Source organism: Trypanosoma melophagium, assembly GCF_022059095.1.
Source record: "Trypanosoma melophagium isolate St. Kilda chromosome Unknown ctg26segment0, whole genome shotgun sequence".
NCBI lineage: Eukaryota > Euglenozoa > Kinetoplastea > Trypanosomatida > Trypanosomatidae > Trypanosoma > Trypanosoma melophagium.
In genome coordinates, this window is record NW_027125157.1 from 407,688 (window position 1) to 433,517 (window position 25,830).

Consider the following 25,830-nt stretch of genomic DNA (forward strand, 5'->3'; position numbering starts at 1 on the left):
CATTTGATGTGGGTTGTATTTATGATATGGTGTGATGGGTGTCTATGTGTTTGTGTGCTCTTTTATTCACTTCCGCAATATTTTTGCTATTGGGAGTAGAAAAGTCCTAGATTTTTGCTTCTAGGAGGTGTTTATTGGGCATTTTTTTTTTGCTTATTATCGCATTTGTTTGACAAATATTTCTTTTCTATTTTTGTGGGAGGGATATAGGATAAGAGAAGAAAAAAACTAGTTCAACCAATACATGTGGGATTAGTACATTTTAATGGTCAGTAGTGCTGATGGTGATGATGATTATGGCGGCAATGAGGGTGAGTGCCATTCTACTTCCTCTACACATATCACAACACAACCATCATCTTCTTCTAGTCGAGTTTTATACTTTGTTGATGAATCTACCACATCCATTGCATATGCGGAGGGACATGTGATGCGGCCATCTCGTGTACGTGCATTACACTCACTTGTACGATCTCTCGGGTTGGATGCCCATATGGTGGTGTGTCAACCACGACCGGCAACTGCAGAGGAATTGCAAGGTTTTCATCGTTCTGCCTATGTGGAGTGTCTGCGTTCAGCACCGTACATCTGTGGAAACCCGCTTGATCCCATTGCCATGTCCTATCAAAAGGAATTTGGAGTGCCAGTGTTGTCCCGTGAAGGAGATTGTCCTCTTTTTCCAGAGGTTTGGGAACTTGTGGCTAGTCAGGCAGGTGCTTCTATCGCTTGTGGAGAAGCTCTTTCTCGTGGTGATGCAGATATTGCAATTAATTGGGCTGGTGGTATGCATCATGGTGCGGCAGCACATGCGAGTGGATTTTGTTTTGTGAATGATATTGTACTTTGTATCCAACGTTTACTACGTAGATTTCAGCGTGTCTTGTATCTTGATCTTGATGTTCATCATGGAGATGGTGTTGAGACAGCATTCTATGGGAATACACGTGTTATGACAGTTTCTTTGCATCAATTTGGAAATGGATTCTTTCCTGGTACAGGTGATTATGGGAGTTCAGAGACGGCGAAGAGTTTTGCAGTGAATGTTCCACTTCCCATGCGTACCGGTGATGCCGCATACCTTTTGTTCTTTCGTACTGTATTCACAGCTGTTGTACGTTGCTTTGATCCTGAGGCGACCGTCGTACAGTGCGGTGCGGATGCCATTGTTGGCGATCTCATTGGAAGACTTAACATCACCACAGCCACTCACGCCCAATGTGTTGCAGATGTGCTTGGTCTTGGGCTACCGACCGTTCTGCTTGGAGGTGGCGGATATCATGTATTTAACACTGCACGTTGTTGGGCCATTGACACAGCAACAGCTCTAGGACGTCCGTTACCAAATTACATTCCACGTCATGATCCATACTATGAGGAGTATCGGAAAGAACGTGCCCCACACCGACCGACGATGCATGTATTACTGGATTCTGAAGTTGATCGTCCACTAACGCTGCGCAGTGCATGGGAGGACTGGCGCCGACTGTGTGAGAGCATCCGAGAGCAGATGAAGTACGCGCGCATCGTAAGGGAGTCATTTCTTCGTGTTGTATCTGAAGCAAAGGTTGCATCATCATCATCATCATCATCGAATAAACCTAGTATTTCTGTGGCAAACAAGAAGAGACAAAGAAAGAGATATTGAGTGTATGGGTATGCACAGTTTTGCACTTGTTAAGACCATTTTTTTTTTTTGAGAGAATAAATGTGAAGGGCATTGGGGACCAATTCAATGTAAGGAAGCAGGGAGTGAGGTCAAATAAAGTAAAAGGAATGGGAGGATGGGGATGTGTGTCAGACTGACGAGCGGCAAGTTATTTACTGTGAAAAACATAACAGTTGATGTTGTATTTCTTTCCTTCTTTCTTTTCACTGTAATCTTTGCAAGGAAAAAGAGGCGAGGCGATACCTTTTGTGCTAGTGAAGGGGAACCGTCTCTCTTGTTAGAAGCATTGATGCCTCCAATTATCACGGCCACTGACTGCAGTGAGGAGCTGCGCTGCGCCCTCTGCTTGGACTCTTGGAAGGACCCGACAGAAATGGTGCCGTGTGGACATATTTTCTGCCGGGAGTGCGTGGAGGGCATAGAAACATGCCCACTGTGCCGCGTGCCTGCGACCAGCACAAAGAAACCAAACCGAACCATAGTGAATATTGCACTTGCAGTGCCTGTAAGGTGCGTTGCGTGCGGCTGGACTGGCACGCGTGAGCAGGGGAACAGCCATGTGTGTGGTAGCGGCACAAATAAACCCTCCGCACCGCTCTCCTCTGTGCGGGACCCGAAATATCAGTTAGTGCAGCCAACGAGTGCGAGTCCCTGGCTTGAATACGGACTGGCGCAGGAGGAGTACGATCAAATCATGGCCTTGTTTGTCTTTTTCGATGAGGATGATAGTGGTGGTTTGGACCGCAGAGAGGTTGGGCGTCTCGCACGTTGGCTTAACTTTGCTCGATCTGACCAAGACATTGATCGTATATTTCGTGATATGGATGCCGATGGAAGTGGAACGTTGTCTCTCAATGAGTTTCTCACTTGGTTGCGTTACAACCGACCAGACCCAAAGGCTCTTTACGGACTCTCACAAGCTGAGTATAATACTGTCATGATGCAGTTTCGCACGTACGACAAGGATCAGAATGGTCTACTAAGCGTGGAGGAATTCGCACGACTGGCATTGAGCCTGGGGGAGGTGAGGGATGTTGCTGGGGGTAGGCAACTCTTCAATCTCATTGACACAGATAGAAGTGGGGCAGTAGATCTTCATGAGTTTTTGATATACCGGTCTCGCATGAAACGCAGTTAGTTAAAGATCGTTGGTTTTTTTTTTTCATGGGGGTATGGATCAAGTGCAAGAGAAGAAGAATTGTTCGTGGGTTGTTGCCATGGATAATATCAACAAGAGTATTGTATGTGTGTGGGTATGTATTTCTGAGGACTGTGTTTGTGTCTGTGACCTTTGTTGGTATTCACACCATCTCCATAGTTGGATTATTTCACTGCAGAAGGAACTTTACATGTAGTTTCTAGGCTCCTCTGGATCAACTAGACTAGAGATATCTTATCACAAAGCACAAAACTCATTTTGTGTATGTAGCTCTCATTGGTGCTTTTTTTTTCTTCTTCTTTTTCATCATTCACCTTTTCGCTGTATTCTTTTAAACTTCTAAAAGTGGTTTTTATGTTATTCATTTCGAATGCTGTTCTTGGATGCATTTGCCTTGATTTCTCTGTTCTCTCTATCTGTCTGTCTGTCTCTTTTCCTTTTGTTTCTGTGTGTAGTGATAGGTTGTGGGGTTGCGAGGCGGGGATTAAAACACGGGGTTATGAGGCGCATCGAGCGTCTCCCTGAGAATGTTGTGAACCGCATTGCCGCTGGTGAAGTAGTGCAGAGACCGAGTGCCGCACTGAAGGAATTGCTGGAAAACGCACTGGACGCCGGGTGTACATGTGTGCAGGTTCTTGTGCAGGGCGGTGGACTGGATGTGCTGCAGGTGAGTGATGATGGAAATGGGATTCACTCTGAGGATCTCCCGCTTCTCTGCGAGCGGTATGCCACTAGTAAACTGCGGGTCTTTGAAGACTTGACTCGCATTAGTTCCTTTGGATTTCGCGGGGAGGCGTTGAGTTCTATCTCTTACGTGGCGAGAGTCACAGTGACAACAATGCGGCGTGATGCGGGGAATGAGAATTCAGTGAGTGAAGCCGTTAACACAACAACAACAACAACAAAAGGAACAGCAGGGTCTGGTGTGACGTTAGCATGGCGCTGTCATTATGTAGATGGAGTAATGCAGGGAAAACCAAAGCCGTGTGCAGGTAATCCAGGCACATGTATTCGTGTAGAGAAGATGTTCTACAACGCCGCCGTGCGTCGACGGGCACTAAATCGACCATCTGAAGAGTACAGTCGTATTGTGGCAGTACTATCACGATATGCCTTGGCATTCCCAAGTATTGCATTTTCATGCCGTCGTGAAGAGGCGAGTAATAATAGTCATAGTGGTGGTAGTAAAGCGGATGTCTTTTTCCCCAAGAATTCTACAACATTGGCTAACATAAGACTTTTTTACGGCGCTGCCATTGCGTCTCATCTGCATGAAGTACAATGTGCTGCATCTAATCTAAAGACGCAAACGATTCCTGCTGTACTGTCAACATCAGGAGTTGAAGGTGAGGGTGTATTTCTTATATCCGGATATACCAGTGATGTGGCACTTGTTAATCGTAAGCCGTATCTTTGTGTATTTGTGAACAATCGTCTTGTGGAGAGTTCGGTAATTAAACGAGCCATAGATACTGTTTACAGTGGTGTATTGGTTGGGGGTCATCGTCCCTTTACAGTGCTTTTCATTACTGTTCCACCTGATCGTGTAGATGTTAATATTCACCCTACAAAGCATGAAGTATGTTTGCTGGATGAGGAAATTATAGTTGCCCAACTCTCAGAGTCTGTAAGAAAGGTACTAATGATGACTGCTGCTCGTCGTCAGATTGACACAAGGCAAATGATGTCAAAAGCAGTTTCATTAGGAGACAGAGGTGTACATCTACAACAGTTTTCATCATCACTACGCTCTAATACTAATACCACCACCACCACCACCACAGCAACAATTGCTGCTAATAGTAATGGAATAAGCATGGCACCTTGTACACTTGTACGTGTAGAACCACAACGTGGGGCACTTGATGCTTATATGCTTCGACGTCTCTCAGCTCCAGAAGAGCAAGTAAAGGAAGAGACTACAATACATATGCAAGACACTATTAAGGGAAATAATCGAGATGAACTTTTAACCGTTAAACGTGAAGAGACTGAACCTCAGGTGGAACATGATAATGAAATAAAAACTGAAAATAATACAACTTGTAGAGTCTCATCTACAGGAGGAGTAACAGGAGCAGAAGCAACTATAACACCTATAGTAAATACAAGTCATATCAATACAGATGCTGCTACTTCTCTTGTTGCCTCCATAATGAAATTAGGTACAACGCTTGATGATGATGGTAATACTCTTGATAATGAAATGGATGAGGAAGATGGAACAGGTTACGTGATGCAACATTTTAAACGACACAGAAAAGAGATTCAAGAGGCGGTTGCAATGCCAGATGCGAATAATACAATTACGGCAGTAGCAACACCAGCAACAACACCAGTAATAGAGACTGTTGATCCTAGGAGTAGTAGTTCAGAAATAGTTCCCGATACACGAGAGGATTTACTACTAACAAGTGTAGCCACTATTGTATCGCACATTCGCCAAGCCACATCTCCCACGGCTCAATCACTCTTTGAACAGTTAGCGTATGTTGGTGTACTAAACAGCTCTACATTTCTAGCACAGTCTGGAACTACACTCTACGCCGTAGACACATTGCGTCTAGTGCGGCTTGTGGTCTATCAACGTATATTCCTGCGTTGGGCAATAGCCTCGCTTCCATCACCACCTCAAGTGGTATTGCGGGACCCTATACGAGTTTCTGATCTCTTGTGTTTTGCTATTCAACATGACGTTCAACCACAATGCGAAACCCCATCACCTGAAGAAGTGGAACGAACTATTAGACGAATGGATAGACTTCTTCGACATTGGCGGTGTATGCTAATGGAGTATTTTGCCATTGAAATTACAGAGGATGGACATCTTCTTGCACTACCGTTAGGGTTAAATGCCTCATGGCCACCTGTTCCACGCGTTATACCACTTTTTATATGGAAACTTGCAGCCGAAGTACCGTACAGGGAAGATGAGATGGAGTGTTTTAGTGCAATTGCACGACACATTGCAGACACATTATATGGATTCGCTCTTCATGATATATGGATACTACCAACATGTGCGGTATTAAATGATCCTGAAACTTCTACTGGCTGTTCGGCGTCTCCCTCTTCTCCTCCTCTTTCTTCTTCTTCCTTTGTTGCTGGTGAACGGGAAAGTATTCCATCTTTGGTGGATGCCATTCGCTTTGGACTTGTCTCATGTGCGACGAGTGTAAAGTTCTTTATCCCACCAGCGGATATATTGATTGATGGCTCACTCCGAACAGTGGTCTCAGTGGAGGAGCTCTACAAGGTTTTTGAACGTTGCTGAGAGAAATAAAAATTTCACACACACACACACACACACACACACACACTCTCTCTCTCTCTCTCTTTGTCACAGAGGAAAAAGAAAAAAGAAAAAGGTTGTGGATTTCACCACACTATTATTGCATTTATTCTCTTTTTTTGTCCATTTTTTTTATTTTTTTCATCTTGTTTTTTTTTCTTTTTTTTCTTTGCTCTCGTCACATGAAGAATACTGAATCAGAGAAGACAAAACAGAATGTGTTGTAAACTGTTTGAATAACAGTTGTAGTTGTAGTGGCAGTAGGGTTAGGGAGTTTTGAATTCGGTGTTTCCTCTCCCTACTCCTGTTTCCCCTCTCCATAACGAGTATGGTAAGAAGGAGAAAAAAAAAATAATGTCTTATCTCTTCTTTTTTTGTTAATAAATAGATAAATACATTGAAATATCTCATTATTATTATTGTTATATATCATGACATTTTTTCCTCCAATACATATATTTACATCCATCATTTTTGCTTATTTTTATTTCTTCTTCGAACTACTGTTAAAACACGAAAAAAGAAATATATATATATATATATATATATATATATATATATATATATATATATTTACATATATTCATTCGGGGGTAGGTCAGAAGAAGAACAAGCGAAAAGAGAAAAAGAAACAAAAAAAAAAGAAAAAGAAGCCACTCTCAAGTAAGTGGGTGTATGGGTTGCATAGCTGCACACCACACATCCCATTTTTCAATTCTTTCTTTCTTTCCTTTTTAGTATTTGTACAATGTCTGGACACAGTGCGGAGGATGATATCTCTATGTTGGAGCTATCGCTTGGAACAGCCGTCCCATCTACTACTAATATAATACCAACCACCACCGCCACCGCCACAACAACAACAACAACCATTTCAACCATAACTTCCGTCACAGCAACAGATCGTTCTTTATTCCAATCCATTATAGCCAAACGACAGGTATCATTACTTGGGCACGGCGCAGGAGTACCTGTAGTGCATATACGCACAAGACCTACACTCTCATATCTGGGGGATACGCGTGAGCGGCGCCGTGTGTGGTGTCTTGATCAGCAGAACCTCGTCGTACGTATTACCAAAGCCTCGTTCGAGAATAATAATAATAATAATAATAATAATAATAATAATGCGTCTCCACGACGTCCAGCTAACCTATGCGGCACCACGTCCCCATCACTGTATGAATCTCCTGCACCGCGGTGTTCATCTGGATTAACGGCATCTCAGAGTAAAAGCAAAATCTCAGGTGTTTCCCCATTGAAAGATATAGTAATGTTACCACCTAGATTTCCACCTGGAAGAGAAACCCCGCGTGATTATCATAGATCTGTCTCACGTAATAGAAGTGCCCCCATTTTTTCGCAAACAGGAAGACGGACTGCTTCATCAATTGTGCTTGAAACATCCCCCAGATTATCTGAAGTTAGTGGACGGGAAGAGCACTTTACTTTTGATTTTATTCACGATGAAGATGCGACACAAGAAGAAATATTTGAAGAGAGTGTATTAGATTTTGTAGACATGGCTTTACTGGCACAAAGTGTTGGCATAATTTGCTATGGACCTACAGGAAGTGGTAAGACGTATAGTATGATGGGATCTACCAATGGCAAGCATAAAAAGAAACGGGAAAGTGATGTATGTGTAGATAATGGGATTTCATCAGGTTCCAGAGGAAGGAGTGATGATAAAAGCGGAAGGAGAAGTCGAAGCAGGAGTATGAATAGACGTCCTCTTAACAGTGAACACTTGCAAGGTAGTCACCTTAATAGTACAACAAGAGGTAGTTCACATGCTGATGGTGTAGTGTTTACACCATTGCGAACTGGAGGAAAAGAACAACAACAACAGCAACAACCAATCGCAACATGTACCCCAGAGCGAGGGACAGATATGACAGCTGGTTCATTTTCATCTAATGTTTCATTAACAGATATTGATTGGCCAGGTTTAATGGACTCTGCTTCAGCTCAGGAACAAAAAGAGAAATCGTCTAAATCTAGAAATGATGGAAATAATATGTGGAAAACAGTAGGTGGAAATGACATGATGGGACTTCTTCCACGACTTGTATTAGTTCTACTAGAGCGACGGGGAGAATCTATTACACTCAGCAAGGAGGATGTTCAAGTAAAGATACCTCCCGGTAGTTGTGCTAGTGGTATAAAAGAGAAATTCTCAGATAAAGAAAGTAGTGGTAGTTTCTCTCTAACATTGCAGGATATTGTTTTTTACGGTATTGAGTTATACATGGATGAGTTTCACGACCTTATGGATCCTGCTAGGCGAGTTATCCCAAACTTTGGAGATATTGGTGGTCTCGATGCGTTCTGTCAGGCAATGAATAATCCTCCTACCCCTGTAGTACGTAATAATAATAATAATAATAATAATTCTGGGAATATTCCCTTTCGTGGTGGTGGCATACCCATATTATGTGTAGAGGATCTCCGCCGCTGTTATGATCTTGCCTCACGTAATCGTGTTACCAAAGGACATCAACGTAATGATACAAGTTCTCGCTCTCATGCTATCTATATTCTACAGCTGCGTTTTGATGTGGTGGACATTCAGGATTCGGGCAATAGTAAAGGTGAGAGTAATCATACCGTTTTTACTACCAATAATACTAGCAATAATAGTACTACTATTATGGGTAATAACCCTAGTAGTGTTAATAGTGGAGGAGGAGGAGGAGGAGGAGGAGTACGAAGTATCTATTCATATGTTGCAATGGTCGATCTTGCCGGTTCAGAGCGAGTGAAGGAGACAAAGGTTGAGGGAACTGCTCTTCGTGAGGCACAGTTTATTAACAAATCCCTGTCAGCTCTCTCAGCAGTACTTTTAGCGCTTTATCAACGTTCAAGTCATATTCCGTATAGAGACTCCAAACTTACTCGTCTTCTACGCCCTTGTTTACAATGGGGACATGTACTATTGCTTGTGCATGTAACACCATGCGCTGCAGAGGAAGCCATCAGTTCTCTTAAGTTTGCTGAACAAGTACGGCATACTAGTGTACGGAGACACAGTTTTGTCAACGCCGGAGATAAATTAGTTGCCTTGTTTGAAGATCTAAATGATCCTGATACGGAGGAACGTGTAGAGGCGTATAATCAAGCGGAGGAAGAATATAAACAGTTATGTGCGGAAGTACGACTTGCATATCTTAGTCGTGATGAGAAGGAACATTATACTGGAATGGATAATACTTCATTTTCACAGAGAGTAACTTCACATCGCAAAAGACGTGAGAATATAATAAAAAAGCTTGTAGATCAACATATGTATAGTTACCGAAAACAAGAAGAAGTTTTAAAACGTGAGGTAGCAGCAATTCAATGGGAATGGGAATGTTATGTTGAGAATTTTAAGCGGATGCGGGAGGAAAATATTGAAATTATGCAAAGAAGTATTGAACAACTTTGTTTTCTTAATGCAAGGCTTGCAGAAGAAAATAGTCAACCTGTATTGCGTGATGCTCACGCTATGGCGATTAAACAACGTCTTAAAGATATTTCTTCTGAAATTACTGCATACGCAAAAGAAAAATTATTAATTTTAGAAGGCATACGAGCGATTCGTCAACGTATTGGACTTCAAAGTGATTTGGAACATTGTTTAGATAAACAGCTGCAGGAACTGGAAAAGAAAGCGGCAAAAGCTGGGAATAGTCCTCGACTTTATGTAGAGGGTACTGACTTGGATGAAGAAACGGAGAAACTTTATCATGAACAACTTCTTCTCTCGAAAGAAATGTCTTACCTTCGAGAAGAGTCAACTTGTTTTGTACGATGTGATGAAATATTGGAAGGATTATGGGCTCGTGTTGTACGACAAGAACTTTTTCTTTCGTTTTGTATTGAAATTGAAATGATGGAGGGTATTTTACTCCGCCCACAGTCCCTTCGCTGGTTGTTGGAGGCTAATGGAGTTGCACCAGATGAGGCCAGGGCGGTGGCTTGTCCGGCAGACGCAGGGCCAGTGGATGTGAAGTGGCTGTTAGATACACTGGCCACCGCGAGAGAACAGCGAGCGCGTAATATTAATAATAATAATAATAATAATAATAATAATAATAATAATAATAATAATAATAATAATAATAATAATAATAATAATAATAATAATAAGAGTTCGCATAATAAAGGGACAGAAACACAGAAGTCTCCGGTTGCAACTATTCCCTTTACACTATCCAATGGGGATGAGGTGAAAAGTCTACACACCCTTATTGGATGTTATGAAGATGAGGCAACACTACAAGAGATGAGTGTGGAGAAACTGCTGCATGAGGGAATTTACTGCGCGGTGGTGTGTCCAAGGATGCGTGTAAGTGAACTTTTGATGCCACGATCCTCAACTCCCGCAGTGTATACAACACGAAACATAAATAATAGTGAAGTTTTATGGGGATACTTGAGACTTGTACATCCCCCAAAAGATGCATCTTCCTACTGTCTAGAGTTCTCACAGCGTACGTATGCAAATAGTGAGAGGGTGCGGGAACGGCGTATTATTTCTATTCCACTTGGTGAACCCCAACTGCGTATTATGTTGCATGTTATTGAAGCAGAAGATTTTTTGCGAAGGTCATCATGGAGTAATGGATTTGGAACCTTAACTCCCTCTGTTCCTGTAATTGGAATGGAATTGCATGGGGTTCGTCCCACTACTTCTGTAAATACCACACAACAGCAACAACAACAACGAGTTCCATTACAAGAGGGAAACTCAAAGGTGAAAGATTCTATGCGTCCTGGTACCCCTCGTACGGCAGAGATTAATACCATATTCAATGGACGTTCGCTTGTCTCCGGCGGTGGTGAAAGTGCGGCAGTGCGGAATGCCGTAGTGTCGAGACGTCTCGACTGTGGTGGAGAACTATTACTTCCAACGGACTGCATGGCTGCTTGTGAGGAAGGGAGTGGTACTATTATATTTCACTTTCCTAAACAAATTATCGCCACTTCCACCCGCACAGAGTCTGTGGAGTGTATTGTGGCAGCTCTGTCAGGTCTTACACTCCCAGTGATTTCATCCTTACACAGTAATGAAGATGCGGCGGAAGGGGCGTTATTAGGTGGTATACATGTTGTGACATATGAACATCTACCACATGTATTATTACGTAGTCATAATGGTGCAATAGCGGATCCAGTACTTCTACGTGGAATTGGAATACCATCTCTTGGATATGCTAGTAGTATGCATGTTCGTTTCTACTTTGAAGAAAACTCTATTGCTGGTATGGGTGGATTATTAAATAATGGAGGTGGTTCTTCTCCCCACTCACCACGTGCACGATTTTCAAAACCCATTATTGCTGCTAGTGGCATGTTAAATCAATTAGGAATGATATCCAGTTCATCTAATCTTAAGGATGGAGGAACAGGAGAGGGAAGTGATTTTGAATCCTTACTCTTACGTATGCAACAATTATACACCGTTCGAAAAAAAACACGTGCACGAGTGCGACAGCAAATATTTGATGCCGAAGATATTAAAGCTGAACTTCTATACAGTTTCTCAGAGAGTGAACTCATTCGAGGATCACACATTAAAGATGTCCTACGTGAGGCTCGAGATATTATTGACTTGCAGCATAATCGTACTGGCACTGTTTACACTCTGCGAGGTCCAGTGCGTGCAACTCCCGGTTTGTGTCGGGGAATGTGCGGGGCGGTTGTGCCGTGGACTCTCTGGCAGTGGGCGCATTGGTGGAAAACACTACAGGAGGCACACCGACAAGTACAGAATTACCCGGGAATGTATGGCCCCTTAAATACAGAGGATGATAATGAGGATGATGAGGATGATGAGGATGTTAATCATATCGGTGTTGGGGATAGTGTGGAGCATTCAGATGCCGGTGCAGGTGTGTCGAAAGAGGCTTTCGGTACAGTGCGAGAAGGATATCATCACTCTGCTGTTTGCTTTGATGGTATTCCATACTTTCTCGCTGATATGGAATAGAAGTGAAACATCATATGCATTTTTCCTTCTTATTCTCTTCATTTAATTATATCTATTTCTCTTTGTGTTACTATAATTATAATTATTATTGTTATTATTGCTTCTTTTTGCCTTTCTCTCTCTCTTTCTTTCTCTCTGTCTATGTGTTTTGTTTTGTTTTATCTTTTCTTTGTGATTATCTTTTTTTTTCTATTTACCATGACGGATACACTGTTGTGTTTCGCTTGTTGAGAGTATTATTTCTCAGTATTTGAGTTTCCTTTTCCTTTTTTTTCCCTATCTTCATCGCAATACACACACACACACGCACACACATCTTTTCCTTTTTTTTCCAGTATGCTTGTGTTATTATTATTGTTATTATTGCACCTGCAGTTCACGCTGGTGTTTATTTATTTCTTTGCTTTTCTTTCTCTGTGTATTTGTCTTATCATTTATCTTCACTCTATCTATCTCTCTATGGCACTTACCCGGCTTTCCTCTTCTTTCCCTTCTTTTTTTCTTTTGATGTATTATTATTTCTTTTTATTATTTCATTCATATATATATATATATATATATATATATATATATATATATATCCGTCTTCCACAATACGGTCTCACTTCTCTTACCTGCATGTGTACTCCAATCAGACTAACAAAAAAAGGGAAAAAAGAAGAAAAAAAAACACAAATGGACTCTGATGATGATATTTAACTCCCACCACCGCGGCCCGCCATCACGTTGGACGACTCCGATGATGATTTACCGCCACCCGCCGTTCTCCAAACAAATAAACCACAGCAAACCACAACCGCCATAAGATCCGCTGCGGTTCCCACAACAACATCAACAGCACTAATTAAAGGAATAACGTCAGCGAATACTGGCAATGTGGTGTCAAAAACAGGAAATGGTTCACCAGGAAAGAAAGGAATATCCACGGGAAATGGAAAAGATATTGGACAACAGTTGTTTCAATCCCCTAATCATTCAAAGGCGAAGGTGATCCCTGCGAAAGTACATAAGGAAGTTTTTTTTTTTTTGAAACAACAGCCAAGTTGGCCGTACAGTAATCAGAAACGTTACTGTATACTTAAAAACTGCAAATTGTACTATTTTGATTCACAAGAAAGTATGAAAGAAGGTAGACCACAGGGTGTTATTGATTTGATCAACGCCAAACTTGTTGATCCAGGGAATGATGCTAAATTGCCTTCTAGTTTTGGGATTCATGTGGATGGCGAACGTCCTGCAGAGGGAGGTACTACTAATGGTAATGGTAATAACCATAATGGTCATAATAATAATAGTAATAATACTAAGAAACAACGTGCCTTTATATTCTCTGTTATGCACGCTCACGAGTTGGGTGAGTGGAGAACAGCTATTCAAGCTGTTGTTGGGGATACTGTAGGGGAGGAAGAGGATACGCATTTGTTTGAAAAAATGGTACAAGTTATTTTTTAAACTAAAGCGAATATATATATTTATATTTATATATCTATATTTTTATAGGTAAGGAAATGTATACCAGGTTTTCTATCGAGTTTCAACACGGGTAATATTGGTACTAGTGACTAAATTACGGGATTTTTCATTTTTTATGGGTCTTCTTCTTGTTACTGTTGTGATTTTGTTTTGTTTGTTTGTTTGTAGAGACTCACAGTCCTTCTCTTGCTTCCATTCAAGGTTAAATCTTCCTTTTTCGTCCCTTTATTCTTTTTATTCTCTCCTTAGTCCTATTCCATATCCATATATAATCAATATATATATATATATATATATATATATATATATATATATATATATATATTAGTTCCAATTCCCTGCATGTAGGAGGGGAAATGTCTGCCATCTGTGGAGGTGTTGAAAGTACATCCAACGGCGTTGTAACCCCCAGCAGCAGCACTGCAGACGTGGAATTGTCTTCGTGGGAGTTTCTCCGCAGCGACACCCGCCCGCGTAAACTGGGGAGTACACAAAATGAAACACAGTACGTGCTGGACATCACATATCTCAACTTCCCCGCCAGAAAACACCAACAGCAGCAAGCAGAGGCGTATGCATCCATACACCCAAATAGTGCTGGTGTTCCCCGCACACTTCTCGATTATTTACTGCAGGGAATTCCCGCCGCGGGCCACAAACGTCGAGATGTGCGTGGAAGTGTCATAAACAACACTGAGAGTGGAGATGTGTTATTGGGATCACTGCTGCTCCCACCAGAGCCGGTAATACGTCCAGGAACACAGTACATGGAAAGAAGAAGAAGAAGGTACTCAGCTGGGGAAGAAGAAGAGGATGATTACAAGAGGATAAATGTACAGCTGAAAAAACAAGAAGAGGATCGGGAAGAAGAAAGAGTCATGACTGTACCACTACTGAGGCGTCATGACGGAAGATTATTATTGTAAACAAAGAAAGAAACAAAGAGAGAGAGAGAGAGAGAGAGAGAGAGAGAGAGAGAGAGAGAGAGAGAGAGAGAGAGAGAGAGAGAGAGAGAGAAACAGTTGGTTTTGTGTACTACTTCCATTCTCTAGTTAGAGACGTGATTGGGGGAAGGAGAGAGGCCAACGGAGTTTACACGAGGGAACAAGACACATCTTGAATAAAATCAATTATAATAACAGCAGTACGAAGAATCGCAATAACTTGAAAGTTTACATGTCTTTGTATTACTGTTATTGTTTGCCTTTATCTAGACAATGGTTACCTTGTCGCCGTCTTGATCGATCCTGCTGCCTATATTGCTTTCATATAGCACACACACAATATTATATATATATGTATAATAGGGTTCACTGAGTTCCAAGGATAGTTCTTTCTGACACTACCATATTTCTCCTTCTTAGGAGACGAACAAAACAAAGAAATAATACACAATTTATGGGGTGCGTTTGACGCATTCTACACAGTTGCTTCATGGCGTTAGTACACTAATATGCTCTTGAGCGATATCGGCAATGCCCCTGCTGCTTTCTTGCGATGATATTAAACCTACTTGGTGTAAGAAGAACGACGCTCTAATGGAACCTTAGTTTGATTATATGCTTCTTTCTTACGGGGATATGAGAAGCTAAGTGGAACAAAAAAAAAAAAGAAGTGGGAACGAGGAATGGGGGAGAACGAGGTTGAAACAAAAAAAAAAGAGCGATAAACAAAGAGGATGTACATTGACAATACTTCGTAAATCCCTTTGTTGTTTTGATCCATAGTGTTTCTTTTTATTTCTCTTTCTTTCTATTGTTTCCTCCTTCACTTGAACACAAGGCACTGTAATAACACCAACAAATACAACAAAAACAACATCATCAGTGGAAGCAAAGAGCAGTACACAAGACGACATCCATGCGACACTTTAATCCACGTCTGCGTAGTACCTTCAGTAGAATCGCTGAACGACTACGGCAAATGCAAATAGAATATGAATTGTGGTGTGATAAAAAAGATGATGAAAGAATTTCTAACACATTTGCGGCTTCATCTGGAAATAATGAGAAGATGGTAAACAGTGTGGCATGCGATACTTCTAACAAGCGTCGTATTCGTTGTAATCCTGACGCCTGTCCACGAAGTGTGCTTTTGATTCCCGCCTCTGGAATTGCCGGTATGTGCCGAAGACAGAAGCGACATCCCATTACGGCGGATGTTATTATGTTTGATTTAACTAATTGCAATGTACATGGAGGGGAGGCACGTGAGTCTATCTTGCAGTTCCTGGAATCTAATGAGAGTCAAGCAATAGCGAAAACATCACACGATAACACGGATGAGAAGGAAAAGGAAAAGGAGGGTGTTCGTTACGTTGTTCGTGTAAACTCTCCTGAACTGGACCCAGTGAATGGTATTCTTGACATGGAAATGGTTGCACTGCTGGGTAAACGCATTGAGGGTGTGGCACTACCAGCAGTATCAAGAAACACACATGCAGTAGTGGAGGAATATATACATCCCAATCATCGCCTGTGGGCTTTCTTTGACACCCCACGCTCTGTTGTGCAGGCCGCAGAGATTTGCTCTCAGGGATGTTATCACTACGCCGTTATGGATACGCAGGAAATGACACGGAACTTGCATTTAACACATATGATGACGATGATGCCAGGTGAAGACAAGAAGGATAATAGCAATAACAACAACAAAAGTGATAATAATAATAATAATAATAATAATAATGGTAGTAATGGTGATAATACCATGGAACTAGATCTTCTACGCTATCTACCACTAGCGCATAGCAGTTGTCAGGTGATACTTTCGGCTAGAGCGCATGGGATGTTTGTACTAGATGGTCCTTTCAGAGATACCGCAGACACGAGTGGATTCCGTCGTAATCTCTGTTACTCCCGTGTACTCGGCTTCGATGGTAAGTTGGCACTGCGTCCAGCGCAGATCACGGCGTGTCATGAGACCTTCACTCCGACAAGAGAAGAAGCGGAGAGGGCACGGGAGTTACAAGAAGAATTGAATCGCAAACGCAATAGTGGAGTTGTTTTGGGGCAGCGGGAGATGATGCAGTGGCGACATGCTATGTGTGTTTTACAGCGATACAATGAGGCGGAATTGGAAAGCAAAGAATCATAGCGATATATATATATATTACATGTGTGTGTATTGAAGTGGGGGGAAATAAGAGTGTATAAAATCCGTTATCGTTATTTTTTAATATAGATCTCTCTCTCTCTCTCTCTCTGTCTGTCCGCCTGTGTCTCGCTGTGTGTATTCCTCAATCTCAACGGTGAGAGTTAATGGATCAACTATAAGTTTCCATTACAGAAAAATAAATTCCTTTTTTCTTTTCTTTTCTCTAGTCCTTCTCTTTTTTTTTTCTTCTCTGATTTTTAACTAGAAGTAGATCTAGGGTACAAGCTGTCTCTCACTGTGCAGGTATCGTCTGTGAATGTCAGGGGATGTTAGTAGTGGTGATGTAGGCAGAAAGCATGGAATGAGTGATATGCTCTGTCATCACTGTGGAGCACAGTTCAACAAGGTCACTGCTAAGTTCTGCTCCAAGTGTGGTACTAAAAAGAAAGCGACTCCTTCTGCAACCCGTAGGAACTCAAATAATGAGAAGATATCTCCATTAAAACAAAACGAGGCAAGGGCTACTGCAACTTTTGGATTGGGGGACCCCATTGGCGGTGTTAAGGCGCATTATAATGCTCTTGCGAATCATGCTACAACGAATAGCACGGGTAGTGTTAGCAATAACAGTAACAGTAGTATTCATAATAGAGCACCCTCACTTAATGCGCCCTCACGATTACCACCTATTCAACAAGGAGCATCATCGGGAGTAAAGAAAGAAGAAGAAGTACACGACAGCTTGGATGATGATGGCACACTACGTGCAACACCAGAGGAGGAAGAGAAGTATAGTGCGTGGGCCACATTAGGTGCAGATGGTATTACACCAGAGATGCTGCAAACTAGTAATGCAGCAGAACTTAGTACATGGCGTCGTGGTCTTCTTATTGGTCGTGGAACATACGGTTCGGTTTATTTGGGACTACTTAATGATGGATCTTTTCATGCTGTAAAATGTGTGGAGATTGGGGGAAAAACGGGTGTGTTTAGTGCCAAGGAACTTGTATCACTTTCACGGGAAATCAATATGATGCAGCGCCTTCATCACAAAAATCTTTGTACTTTTAAAGGTGTCATGTATGATGGTTCTAATAACACTATATGCATGTTTATGGAATACATAGGCGGTGGCTCCCTCTCCTCACTCGTAAAGAAGTTTAAACCACTCCCACACGATGTCGTCCGTCGCTGGACGCGGCAACTCCTTGCCGGCCTTCTCTACCTCCACTCCCAACGCATCATTCACCGCGATATTAAGGGCGACAACATTCTCGTCGACACCTCAAGTGATCCAAAACTGGAGGCGCAAGTCAAACTCGTCGACTTTGGCGCGGCGCGGCGGCTGTCGGATGCGGTGGCGCAGAGCCGCACTGTTATTGGGACGCCGTACTGGATGGCCCCGGAGGTGGTGGATGTGACGGGGGAGGGCGGGGGGTACAGTTACAAGGCAGACGTCTGGTCCGTCGGCTGCACGGTGGCGGAGATGTTGACGGGGAAGCCACCGTGGCCAAGTAAAGTAAATGCACCGGCGGCTATTATGATGATTGCGCAGTCAACGGAGGGGCCAACGGAGATTCCAGAGGAGGAGGCAACGGCGGGGTGTTTGGATTTTATGCGAAAGTGCTTTGTGCGTGATCCAGAGCAGCGGCCAACAGTAGAAGAGCTTATGCAACACCCATGGATACTAGGAGAGATGGAGTAATTTGTTTTTTGTGCGTAAGAGTGCGTTTTTTTTTCTTTTTTTTTTTTCGTTTTTAAATCTTTGGCTGTTATTCTTGTTGATTCTTTGCGTGTGTACGTTTGTGTGTATACTGCTGCTTTTGCTTCTGACTGTTATTTCTTCTTGTGGTAAGTTGATCATCATTGAGGAGGAGGAGGAGGAGGAAGATGAAGAAGAGGAAGATGATTGAAATAGTGGTGTTGCTGGTGTTTGCAGGTGTTTTTTTCCACCTTTTCTACGTTCTCTTACTTAACTATTCTACTTTTTCTACTTGAGGACGTTATTCCTCTATTTTCCGATCCACGGCGGATCTATTTTTGTTGTTTTGCTGTGTGTTTTTTTTTCTTTTATCTTTATTCGGGGGCAATAGAGACATCCTACCCACACCTCCATTGCGTGTGAACACACGTTATTATGTATTATTTACCACTCATTAGTGGGGAGGAAAACAAACAAAGAAAGAAATAAACAAAAAAGAAAAGAAGAAAGGCAACAATGTTTATAAATAGTTTTTTTTTGTACACCGCGTGCTTTTCAGTGTTCGGAATTGAGGGAGGCGTAAAACGAGTACACTCTGATTTGATAGGGTAATTTAAAGAACTGAAATACCACCACGAATTAAAGTATTACCTTTAATTAATTACTCAATTAATTTTCTTTCTTTCTTTTTCTTTGTTTTTCTATTTCTCTGTATGCATATATATATATATATATATATATATATATATATATATATTTATTTATAAAGAGAACAGAATCTGGGTTATATTGACCAGCAGTGTGAAGAGTTGCTTTAGTGTATTGAATGCCTTCTTCCAAGAGTTCCTCTGTGAGTGCTGCTGCCGCTGCTGCACAGGATGAGGATGAACGAGAACCATTCTTTCGCACAATCTCAGAAAGAGAGAACCCATCATTATCTGTGCAGTTTAGTATAAGAGATACTTTACGGAAACTTCTGTATTCATATCAATTATGCTCCAAATTTGGTGTTGCCCTTTTCATAGGATATCATCTGTTTCATCTTGGAATCCTTCTCATTATTCTACTCTTTCCACTCACAATTCGATCACTCTGGTTCCAACCTGTGGATGATCTGGTAAAACCGCTTACTGTACATGACCCAAATGGAACACGGGCAGTCAGCATTTGGGTAGTAGATTCCACACACTTTCCATGGGGAAGTTCAAACTACAATAATCCCCTTTTTCGTCTTGACTACCAACAGAAAAAATTAGTGATGGAACGGGCTGAAGATTTATTTTTCGCATGGGAAGCGTCTCCTTTATCACTATTGATGTACTATTATGTTTATATAATGGCATCCCTTTTCGTTCTTGTAATTATTACAGGAGGTAGACTTACTGGTCATTTTGCTTTATTGCAGCTTATATGTGGTGTGATGGAACTTGTATGGTTTATACAACATGAGCCACCTTCTTTTGAAGTATTTTTATGGCTTTCTTATATTTCTTCTGCATTTCCTTATCCATATGTTCCATTTGTAAAAATACATGCAAATGGAGGTGTTACATATCATGTGTTTAACCAGACCGCATCATCCAAAAATCGAGCATTACCCGACTCACAATTAGAGTTAAAAGAAGAAACGTACATGATTCCATATAGTGCGAGATTAGAAACGATTGTGTTTTATACTACTACTATATTTCTTATCATTCTCGTCTGTTGTCTCGCGGTGAGTTTTCAACGAGTGTTGGATGCACTTCTCGGAGTACAGGAACTTGGTGTCCCTGATGGCTATAGAAGATGTCCTCTATGTGGTGAGGAATGGGAAATTGCTCTTGAAGCAGCACGAAAAAGGAAAAAGAGAAATAATAATAATAATAATAATAATAATAATAATAATAATAATAATAATAATAACAATAGTGATGATGAGGAAGAGGAGGAAGAAGAGGAAGAACTCACCTGTACTATGGGTATTCCAGATATGACTATAGCATTTCCAGACTCACATCGACGTTTCCCTCAACACCGTTGTAAAAAATTATTTCTTGAAAGAAATGACAGTGATTGTTTTTTTGATTCTATGTGTTGTGGGAATTCTTCCTTCGTTGACCCGCTTACACTAGATCATGATAGTAGTGAAGATCATAGTAATAATGATAGTGATATACTTGATAACACTAGGGGTGAGTCAAAAAATAGTGACAAAAAACGAAAACCAAGTAAACTAAAAATGAATCGTAGTCTTGCTCTTCCACGTTCATATGGTACTATGAATACTACTACTCAGCCTGTTGGAGAGCGGGTGTTGTATGATCCTTTTACTGATAAGCAAGATGAATTTCGTCCTGGAAATGTTTTTCCATCTCTTGAAGATGCTGGATGGATTGATCGGGTAACGTATAGTTGGCTTAATCCACTGATGAGTTTTAGTGTAATTAATAGAGATATTCTTAGACATGAACGTTTTCTTCCCTCTCTTCCTGAAGATTTCACCTCTTTACAGAAGATTTCTCTTCCAGCATGGCAATTGTGGGTGAATCGTGGAGAGTGGTATGGAAGAAGACGGAAAACAGATCTCAATAGTGGTAATAGTATTGGAGGATCTCTTGATTTTGGTACAAGTAATAATAATAATGATAATAATGATGAGGAAGAGAGTTCAGATGATAAGACATTTGTAACGATTAGTCAGCCTCGTGTATTAACAAGTGCGAAATTAAGACCTAAACGACCCAAACTTTCCTTTTTTGAGAATACAGTCCGTTTATTTGTTATATCTGTCTACTGGATACTTGGTAAAACTTTTATGTGTTTTTTTGTTGGATGGGAAAATGAAGCACATGCACATGATGAGAAAAATGAGGAGTTACGAACAAAACAAGACAAGAATGGTGATAACGATGAAATGAAGAGTACTAATAGGAGTGCTGAGAGTTCTATATCAGAGGAAATGGAAAAGAAACTAATGTCAAGTATAAAATCTACAGAGGTTGGAATCTTTACAGTATTTTTAGATCATCGATGTGGTCGTCGTTTTGTCTATTCATGCGTTCCATTACGTATCCTTTCAGATATTTTAAGTCTCACTATGCCTGTTATTATTTACCATCTTGTTACGATAATGGAGGGAAAAGATGCAGTAGATGTGGGAAATGCACTTCATATATGTGGAATTCTATTCTTTGTCTTGTTAAGTCGAGCTGTATTACAACAGGAATATATGAGTCAGTTATATCTTTCCTCATTAGAAGCCGGTACAGCCATAAAAGCACTTGTATTAGAAAAAACATTATCATTACCTTTGGCACAACGTACCTTTACAGAAGCTGAAGTAATTAATCTCATCACTGTAGATGCCCCAAGATGTAGTCAAGCCTTAATTCAATTACATCAGACATGGCGATGTCCATGTTTCGCTATTGCCGCTCTTTATGTATTACATATGCATGTAGGAACTATTTCAACTATTACCGCTTTATTAGTAATACTTCTTTCTATTCCATTACAACGTGTGGCTGGAAGGCGTGTACACACGGCACAAGAACAAGGTATATCCCGTACGGTTGATCGTGTGGAAATTGTGGGTGAGGCGGTTACATCTATGCGACAAGTAAAGGCAATGGGAGCAGAAAATGCATACCTTCACCGTATTCACATGGCACGACAGGAGGAAACGCAAGGGGATATTACTATTGTACAGGCATTAGCGAGAGCTGCGTGTGTGACGGAAGTCTTTAGTGTATTACTCTCCTCTGTATGTTACACGGTATATCATTACACCGGTGGTCCACTCACCGCACGTGTGGTTGTCCCAACACTCGTCGCATTAAATCTTCTGCGTAGTGCTGTGAGTGAATGGCCGGCTGTAATGACGGCAGTACCACGTGGATACACATCACTGCGGCGTATTCAAGCCTATATGCAGCAGACACCGGATGAGTTTATTGGGACTTGGGTGGATTTAACCGCGAACTGGTCTCAGAACCGCGGAACGGTGATATGTCAGGGATGTTCCTTCACCTGGCAGTCCGATAACACACGGGAAGTACCAACTCCCGTATTGCGTGATGTGCATATGCATATACACTCTGGTGAACTGGTTGTAGTGCAGGGGCCGGTGGGTTGTGGAAAGAGTACATTGTTGTTAGCCGTACTGGGCGAAGTCAATCGCTGCTGCTCTGCGGCAGATGTTATCGGTGTACATATAACACCTACGAGGGAAATAGATGAAACCATGACCGTACTGTCCGATGCTAAGTCGGCTAATGTTTCCATCACTTCCTCTACAAACACACGTATTCGATGTCCCTACTTTAATGGGACGCAATCCTCCATGGATGGTTTCTTCGTCTTTGGACGTATGGTGTACTGCCCGGAAACACCGTGGCTGCAAAATGATACCATTCGTGCAAACATTGTGGCAGATGATACGTACAATCCACGTTGGTATCAAACTGTTATACGTGCCTGTGGCCTGCAGGAGGACTTTGATGCATTAGAGAAGGGAGATGCGTCTGTGGTGAGTGATAAAGGGGTACAACTCTCTACTGGACAAAGAGTACGAGTGGCGTTAGCACGGGCATTATATGCACGGGCCGATGTGTATATAATTGATAATGTTCTTTCTTCTCTGGATGCTCGCTTACAATCATATATCATTAAACGGGTGTTTCATGGTCTTTTGAGAAATCGTACCGTTATCCTCGCCACGCATGTTGGACTATCTGAATTAAAACCTAATCGATTGTTTACAGTCTATAAGGATGGAATGGTTGTAGAGGTAAAATTACAGAACTCACAAAGTACGAATGGCGATTCAAATTCGAATCAGCAAATGACAAATCCCTATTCTACTGAATGTGAGGATCCAGTGGCTATTTATTCATCTGAGGCAGATAATGAGGATGATGATGATGATGACGATGACGACGATAGTGATGAAGATTACGATAGTGATTGTAGTAACAATAACTCTCGTAATAAATCCCATACTTTGGGGTTTAATCATCTTACACATAGTAAGATGCGATTACGTCGTTTTATATCATTTATGGGACCAAGCATAATATGGCTGATTCTCAGCAATACTACTCAACACGTATTACAGGTTGGTAGAGATGTGTGGCTGAGTCTCTGGATCTCTACAAGGCCAACAAGTCCTACAGTTTTTTTGCTTCTATACTTTCTAGTTGGAATGTCAGCGGCATTGTGTACTATTCCACGTATGCGTATGTTTTTCTATGCCGTTCGTAAGTCTATTAATCACATTCATTTTATGGCTATTGAACGTATGTTTCGTGCTCCTGTATCATATTTTGATGTTAACACAGGTAGTAGTATAACTTCTATATTTAGTCGTGATCAAGAAACAGCAGATCATAGTGTTGGGGAATCATTAGATGCTATAGCCACAGGATTACTACAGATGATGGCCATTGCCTTGTTTAATGCGGTAGTAAATCCATGGTTTATTCTTATCATTCCTCTTACAGTATTTCTTTTCTACCATGTGATTGAACGTTACTTGGCAGTCTCACGACAATTACGTCGTTTGGAGAATAAATCTGTTCGTGGTCCTGTGACGATATTATCGGAAGTACTCGAAGGAACTCCGGTTATACGTTGTCTGGGATTAAGAGATACCATACGTGAGGAGTACTGCAAGGCGATGGATGTGGCTAACACGGCAAGTATAATTAGGCACATGACAAACTGTTGGGTAAGTTTGAGACTAGAGTTTATTACAGTTATAATGACAACAACAGCCGCACTTCTCGGGGTTTTGTTTGCTTCTTATATAATGACACCCGCCTTTGCTGGAGTGGCGGTTGTGTGTTGTTTGCAGACTTCACAAACACTATCGAGACTCTGTCGTAGTATCGGGGATTTTCAATTACAGTTTGTTAGCGTGGAACAGTTGTTTGCCTTGCAAAAGGCTCCAGAGGAACCTCTTATTATTCCAGTTACCTCAACAACAATGAGAGAAGATAATAATGAAGATAAGGATACAGAAGAGAAGGAGATTCATAGAGAGGAAGAAGATAATAAGAAGGTAAAACTGAAGAAGAAAAAAGAAGAAAAAGAAACTGAAAATAAAAAAAATGTTTTATTACCGGTATTGGAACTTGTAAATGTCTCAGCAAAATACCGCGAATCACTGCCGTATGTAATGCATCATGTGAATTTAACAATATATCCAAAAGAGCGATTTGGCATTATAGGACGTTCTGGTAATGGGAAGTCTACTCTATTTAATGTACTACTGCGACTTGTGGATGTTGTCGAGGGTGATCGTATTCAAATGTGTGGAGCAGACACGCGTTCTATTCCGTATCCCACACTACGACGTCGCTTTATGTTAGTACTGCAAGATCCACTCATTGTAAGAGGCTCATGGCGTAGTAATCTCCTCTTGGGCATAAATACAAATATGAATACAAATATAAATATAACAAATAATACAAATACGACATCCATATGTATTTCCACAGATGTCATACATACAAATGATATCTCGGATGCCGCACTGTGGTCTGCACTGCGTAGTGTTAATCTCGATACTCTCGCCGCACAACATGGTGGACTGGACGCCCCACTGCATCAATCACAATATCGACAATCACGTTATCACTACGGGACTCTGCGGCTTTCAGCGGATCAACGACAATTGTTGTGGCTTGCCCGTGCGGTACTACGCCGACCGGAGATTCTCTTATTGGATGAACTGCAATTAGCGGCAGCGGCAGCGGAAGTACAGTTTGTTGTGCAGCGTGTGCTCGCAGAGGAATTACGTGATTGTACAGTTTTGCTTATTGCCCATAAGCTGCACACACTTGAGGCGTTGTGTACACGTGTGGCTGTTGTGGATAAGGGAAGTGTACCGCAGGTACTTGAGGTGAGACCGCAGTCTGCACAGTGGACGGCAATGAAGAGGAAACTTGAACGTTTATTGGAATAATATGTGTGGACACACAAGATAATGTGTCTGTGGTGTGGCGTATCTTTATTATATATATATATATATATATATATATATATATATATATATATATATATATAATAAAGAAAGAAATAATAATACTAATAATAATAATAATAACAATAACAATAATGCGATAGAAAGGGGAGTTCATATTGTATTCTTTTTTTTCTTTTTCCTTTTTTTTAATGGAGTGATGGAGGAGGTAAATATGGGGAGAGGATTTGACTTTTTGATTGATCTTTTTTTTCTCTTTGTTTGATAGTCTTCCTCTATTCTTCTTATTTGTTGCGTACGGTGAAATGAAATGGGAGCTGTATGAAGAACCCAATTTCTATTTCTATTTTTTTTATTGTCTTTATTTCTTTATATATATATATATATATATATATATATATATATATATATATATTACTGCCGCACAGGAAATCACTCTCAATACTTAAATGCTTCTGTTGTAACTCCTCTTCTTCTTGTTACCCATGACTACTATTC

General features: G+C 41.2%; 8 protein-coding genes across 8 annotated transcripts; all 8 read left to right on the forward strand.

Annotated features, from left to right (window-relative positions):
- Positions 1–265: 265 nt before the first annotated feature.
- LSM04_006831 (Histone deacetylase domain) lies at positions 266–2,804 on the forward strand (the record flags this gene model as incomplete). The annotated part of the gene is made up of 2 exons (XM_067338037.1): positions 266–1,601; positions 1,951–2,804. 2 exons carry the CDS (start codon positions 266–268, stop codon positions 2,802–2,804), a joined length of 2,190 nt encoding a protein of 729 aa, XP_067190827.1.
- Positions 2,805–3,324: 520 nt separating this feature from the next.
- On the forward strand, positions 3,325–6,099 carry LSM04_001060 (uncharacterized protein; the record flags this gene model as incomplete). Its single annotated transcript, XM_067338038.1, has 1 exon — positions 3,325–6,099. One exon carries the CDS (start codon positions 3,325–3,327, stop codon positions 6,097–6,099), a length of 2,775 nt encoding a protein of 924 aa, XP_067190624.1.
- A 766-nt stretch (positions 6,100–6,865) lies between these two features.
- LSM04_003253 (Kinesin motor domain) lies at positions 6,866–12,094 on the forward strand (the record flags this gene model as incomplete). The annotated part of the gene is made up of 1 exon (XM_067338039.1): positions 6,866–12,094. The coding sequence occupies one exon, from the start codon at positions 6,866–6,868 to the stop codon at positions 12,092–12,094; it is 5,229 nt and encodes a 1,742-aa protein (XP_067190712.1).
- A 685-nt stretch (positions 12,095–12,779) lies between these two features.
- LSM04_009020 (Pleckstrin homology domain) lies at positions 12,780–13,546 on the forward strand (the record flags this gene model as incomplete). The annotated part of the gene is made up of 2 exons (XM_067338040.1): positions 12,780–12,856; positions 12,901–13,546. 2 exons carry the CDS (start codon positions 12,780–12,782, stop codon positions 13,544–13,546), a joined length of 723 nt encoding a protein of 240 aa, XP_067190900.1.
- Positions 13,547–13,923: 377 nt separating this feature from the next.
- Positions 13,924–14,493, forward strand: LSM04_005009 (uncharacterized protein; the record flags this gene model as incomplete). Its single annotated transcript, XM_067338041.1, has 1 exon — positions 13,924–14,493. The coding sequence occupies one exon, from the start codon at positions 13,924–13,926 to the stop codon at positions 14,491–14,493; it is 570 nt and encodes a 189-aa protein (XP_067190772.1).
- A 934-nt stretch (positions 14,494–15,427) lies between these two features.
- On the forward strand, positions 15,428–16,663 carry LSM04_009768 (uncharacterized protein; the record flags this gene model as incomplete). The annotated part of the gene is made up of 1 exon (XM_067338042.1): positions 15,428–16,663. One exon carries the CDS (start codon positions 15,428–15,430, stop codon positions 16,661–16,663), a length of 1,236 nt encoding a protein of 411 aa, XP_067190924.1.
- A 316-nt stretch (positions 16,664–16,979) lies between these two features.
- Positions 16,980–18,368, forward strand: LSM04_008402 (Protein kinase domain; the record flags this gene model as incomplete). Its single annotated transcript, XM_067338043.1, has 1 exon — positions 16,980–18,368. The coding sequence occupies one exon, from the start codon at positions 16,980–16,982 to the stop codon at positions 18,366–18,368; it is 1,389 nt and encodes a 462-aa protein (XP_067190873.1).
- Positions 18,369–19,191: 823 nt separating this feature from the next.
- Positions 19,192–25,314, forward strand: LSM04_003709 (ABC transporter type 1; the record flags this gene model as incomplete). The annotated part of the gene is made up of 1 exon (XM_067338044.1): positions 19,192–25,314. One exon carries the CDS (start codon positions 19,192–19,194, stop codon positions 25,312–25,314), a length of 6,123 nt encoding a protein of 2,040 aa, XP_067190728.1.
- Positions 25,315–25,830: the final 516 nt, after the last annotated feature.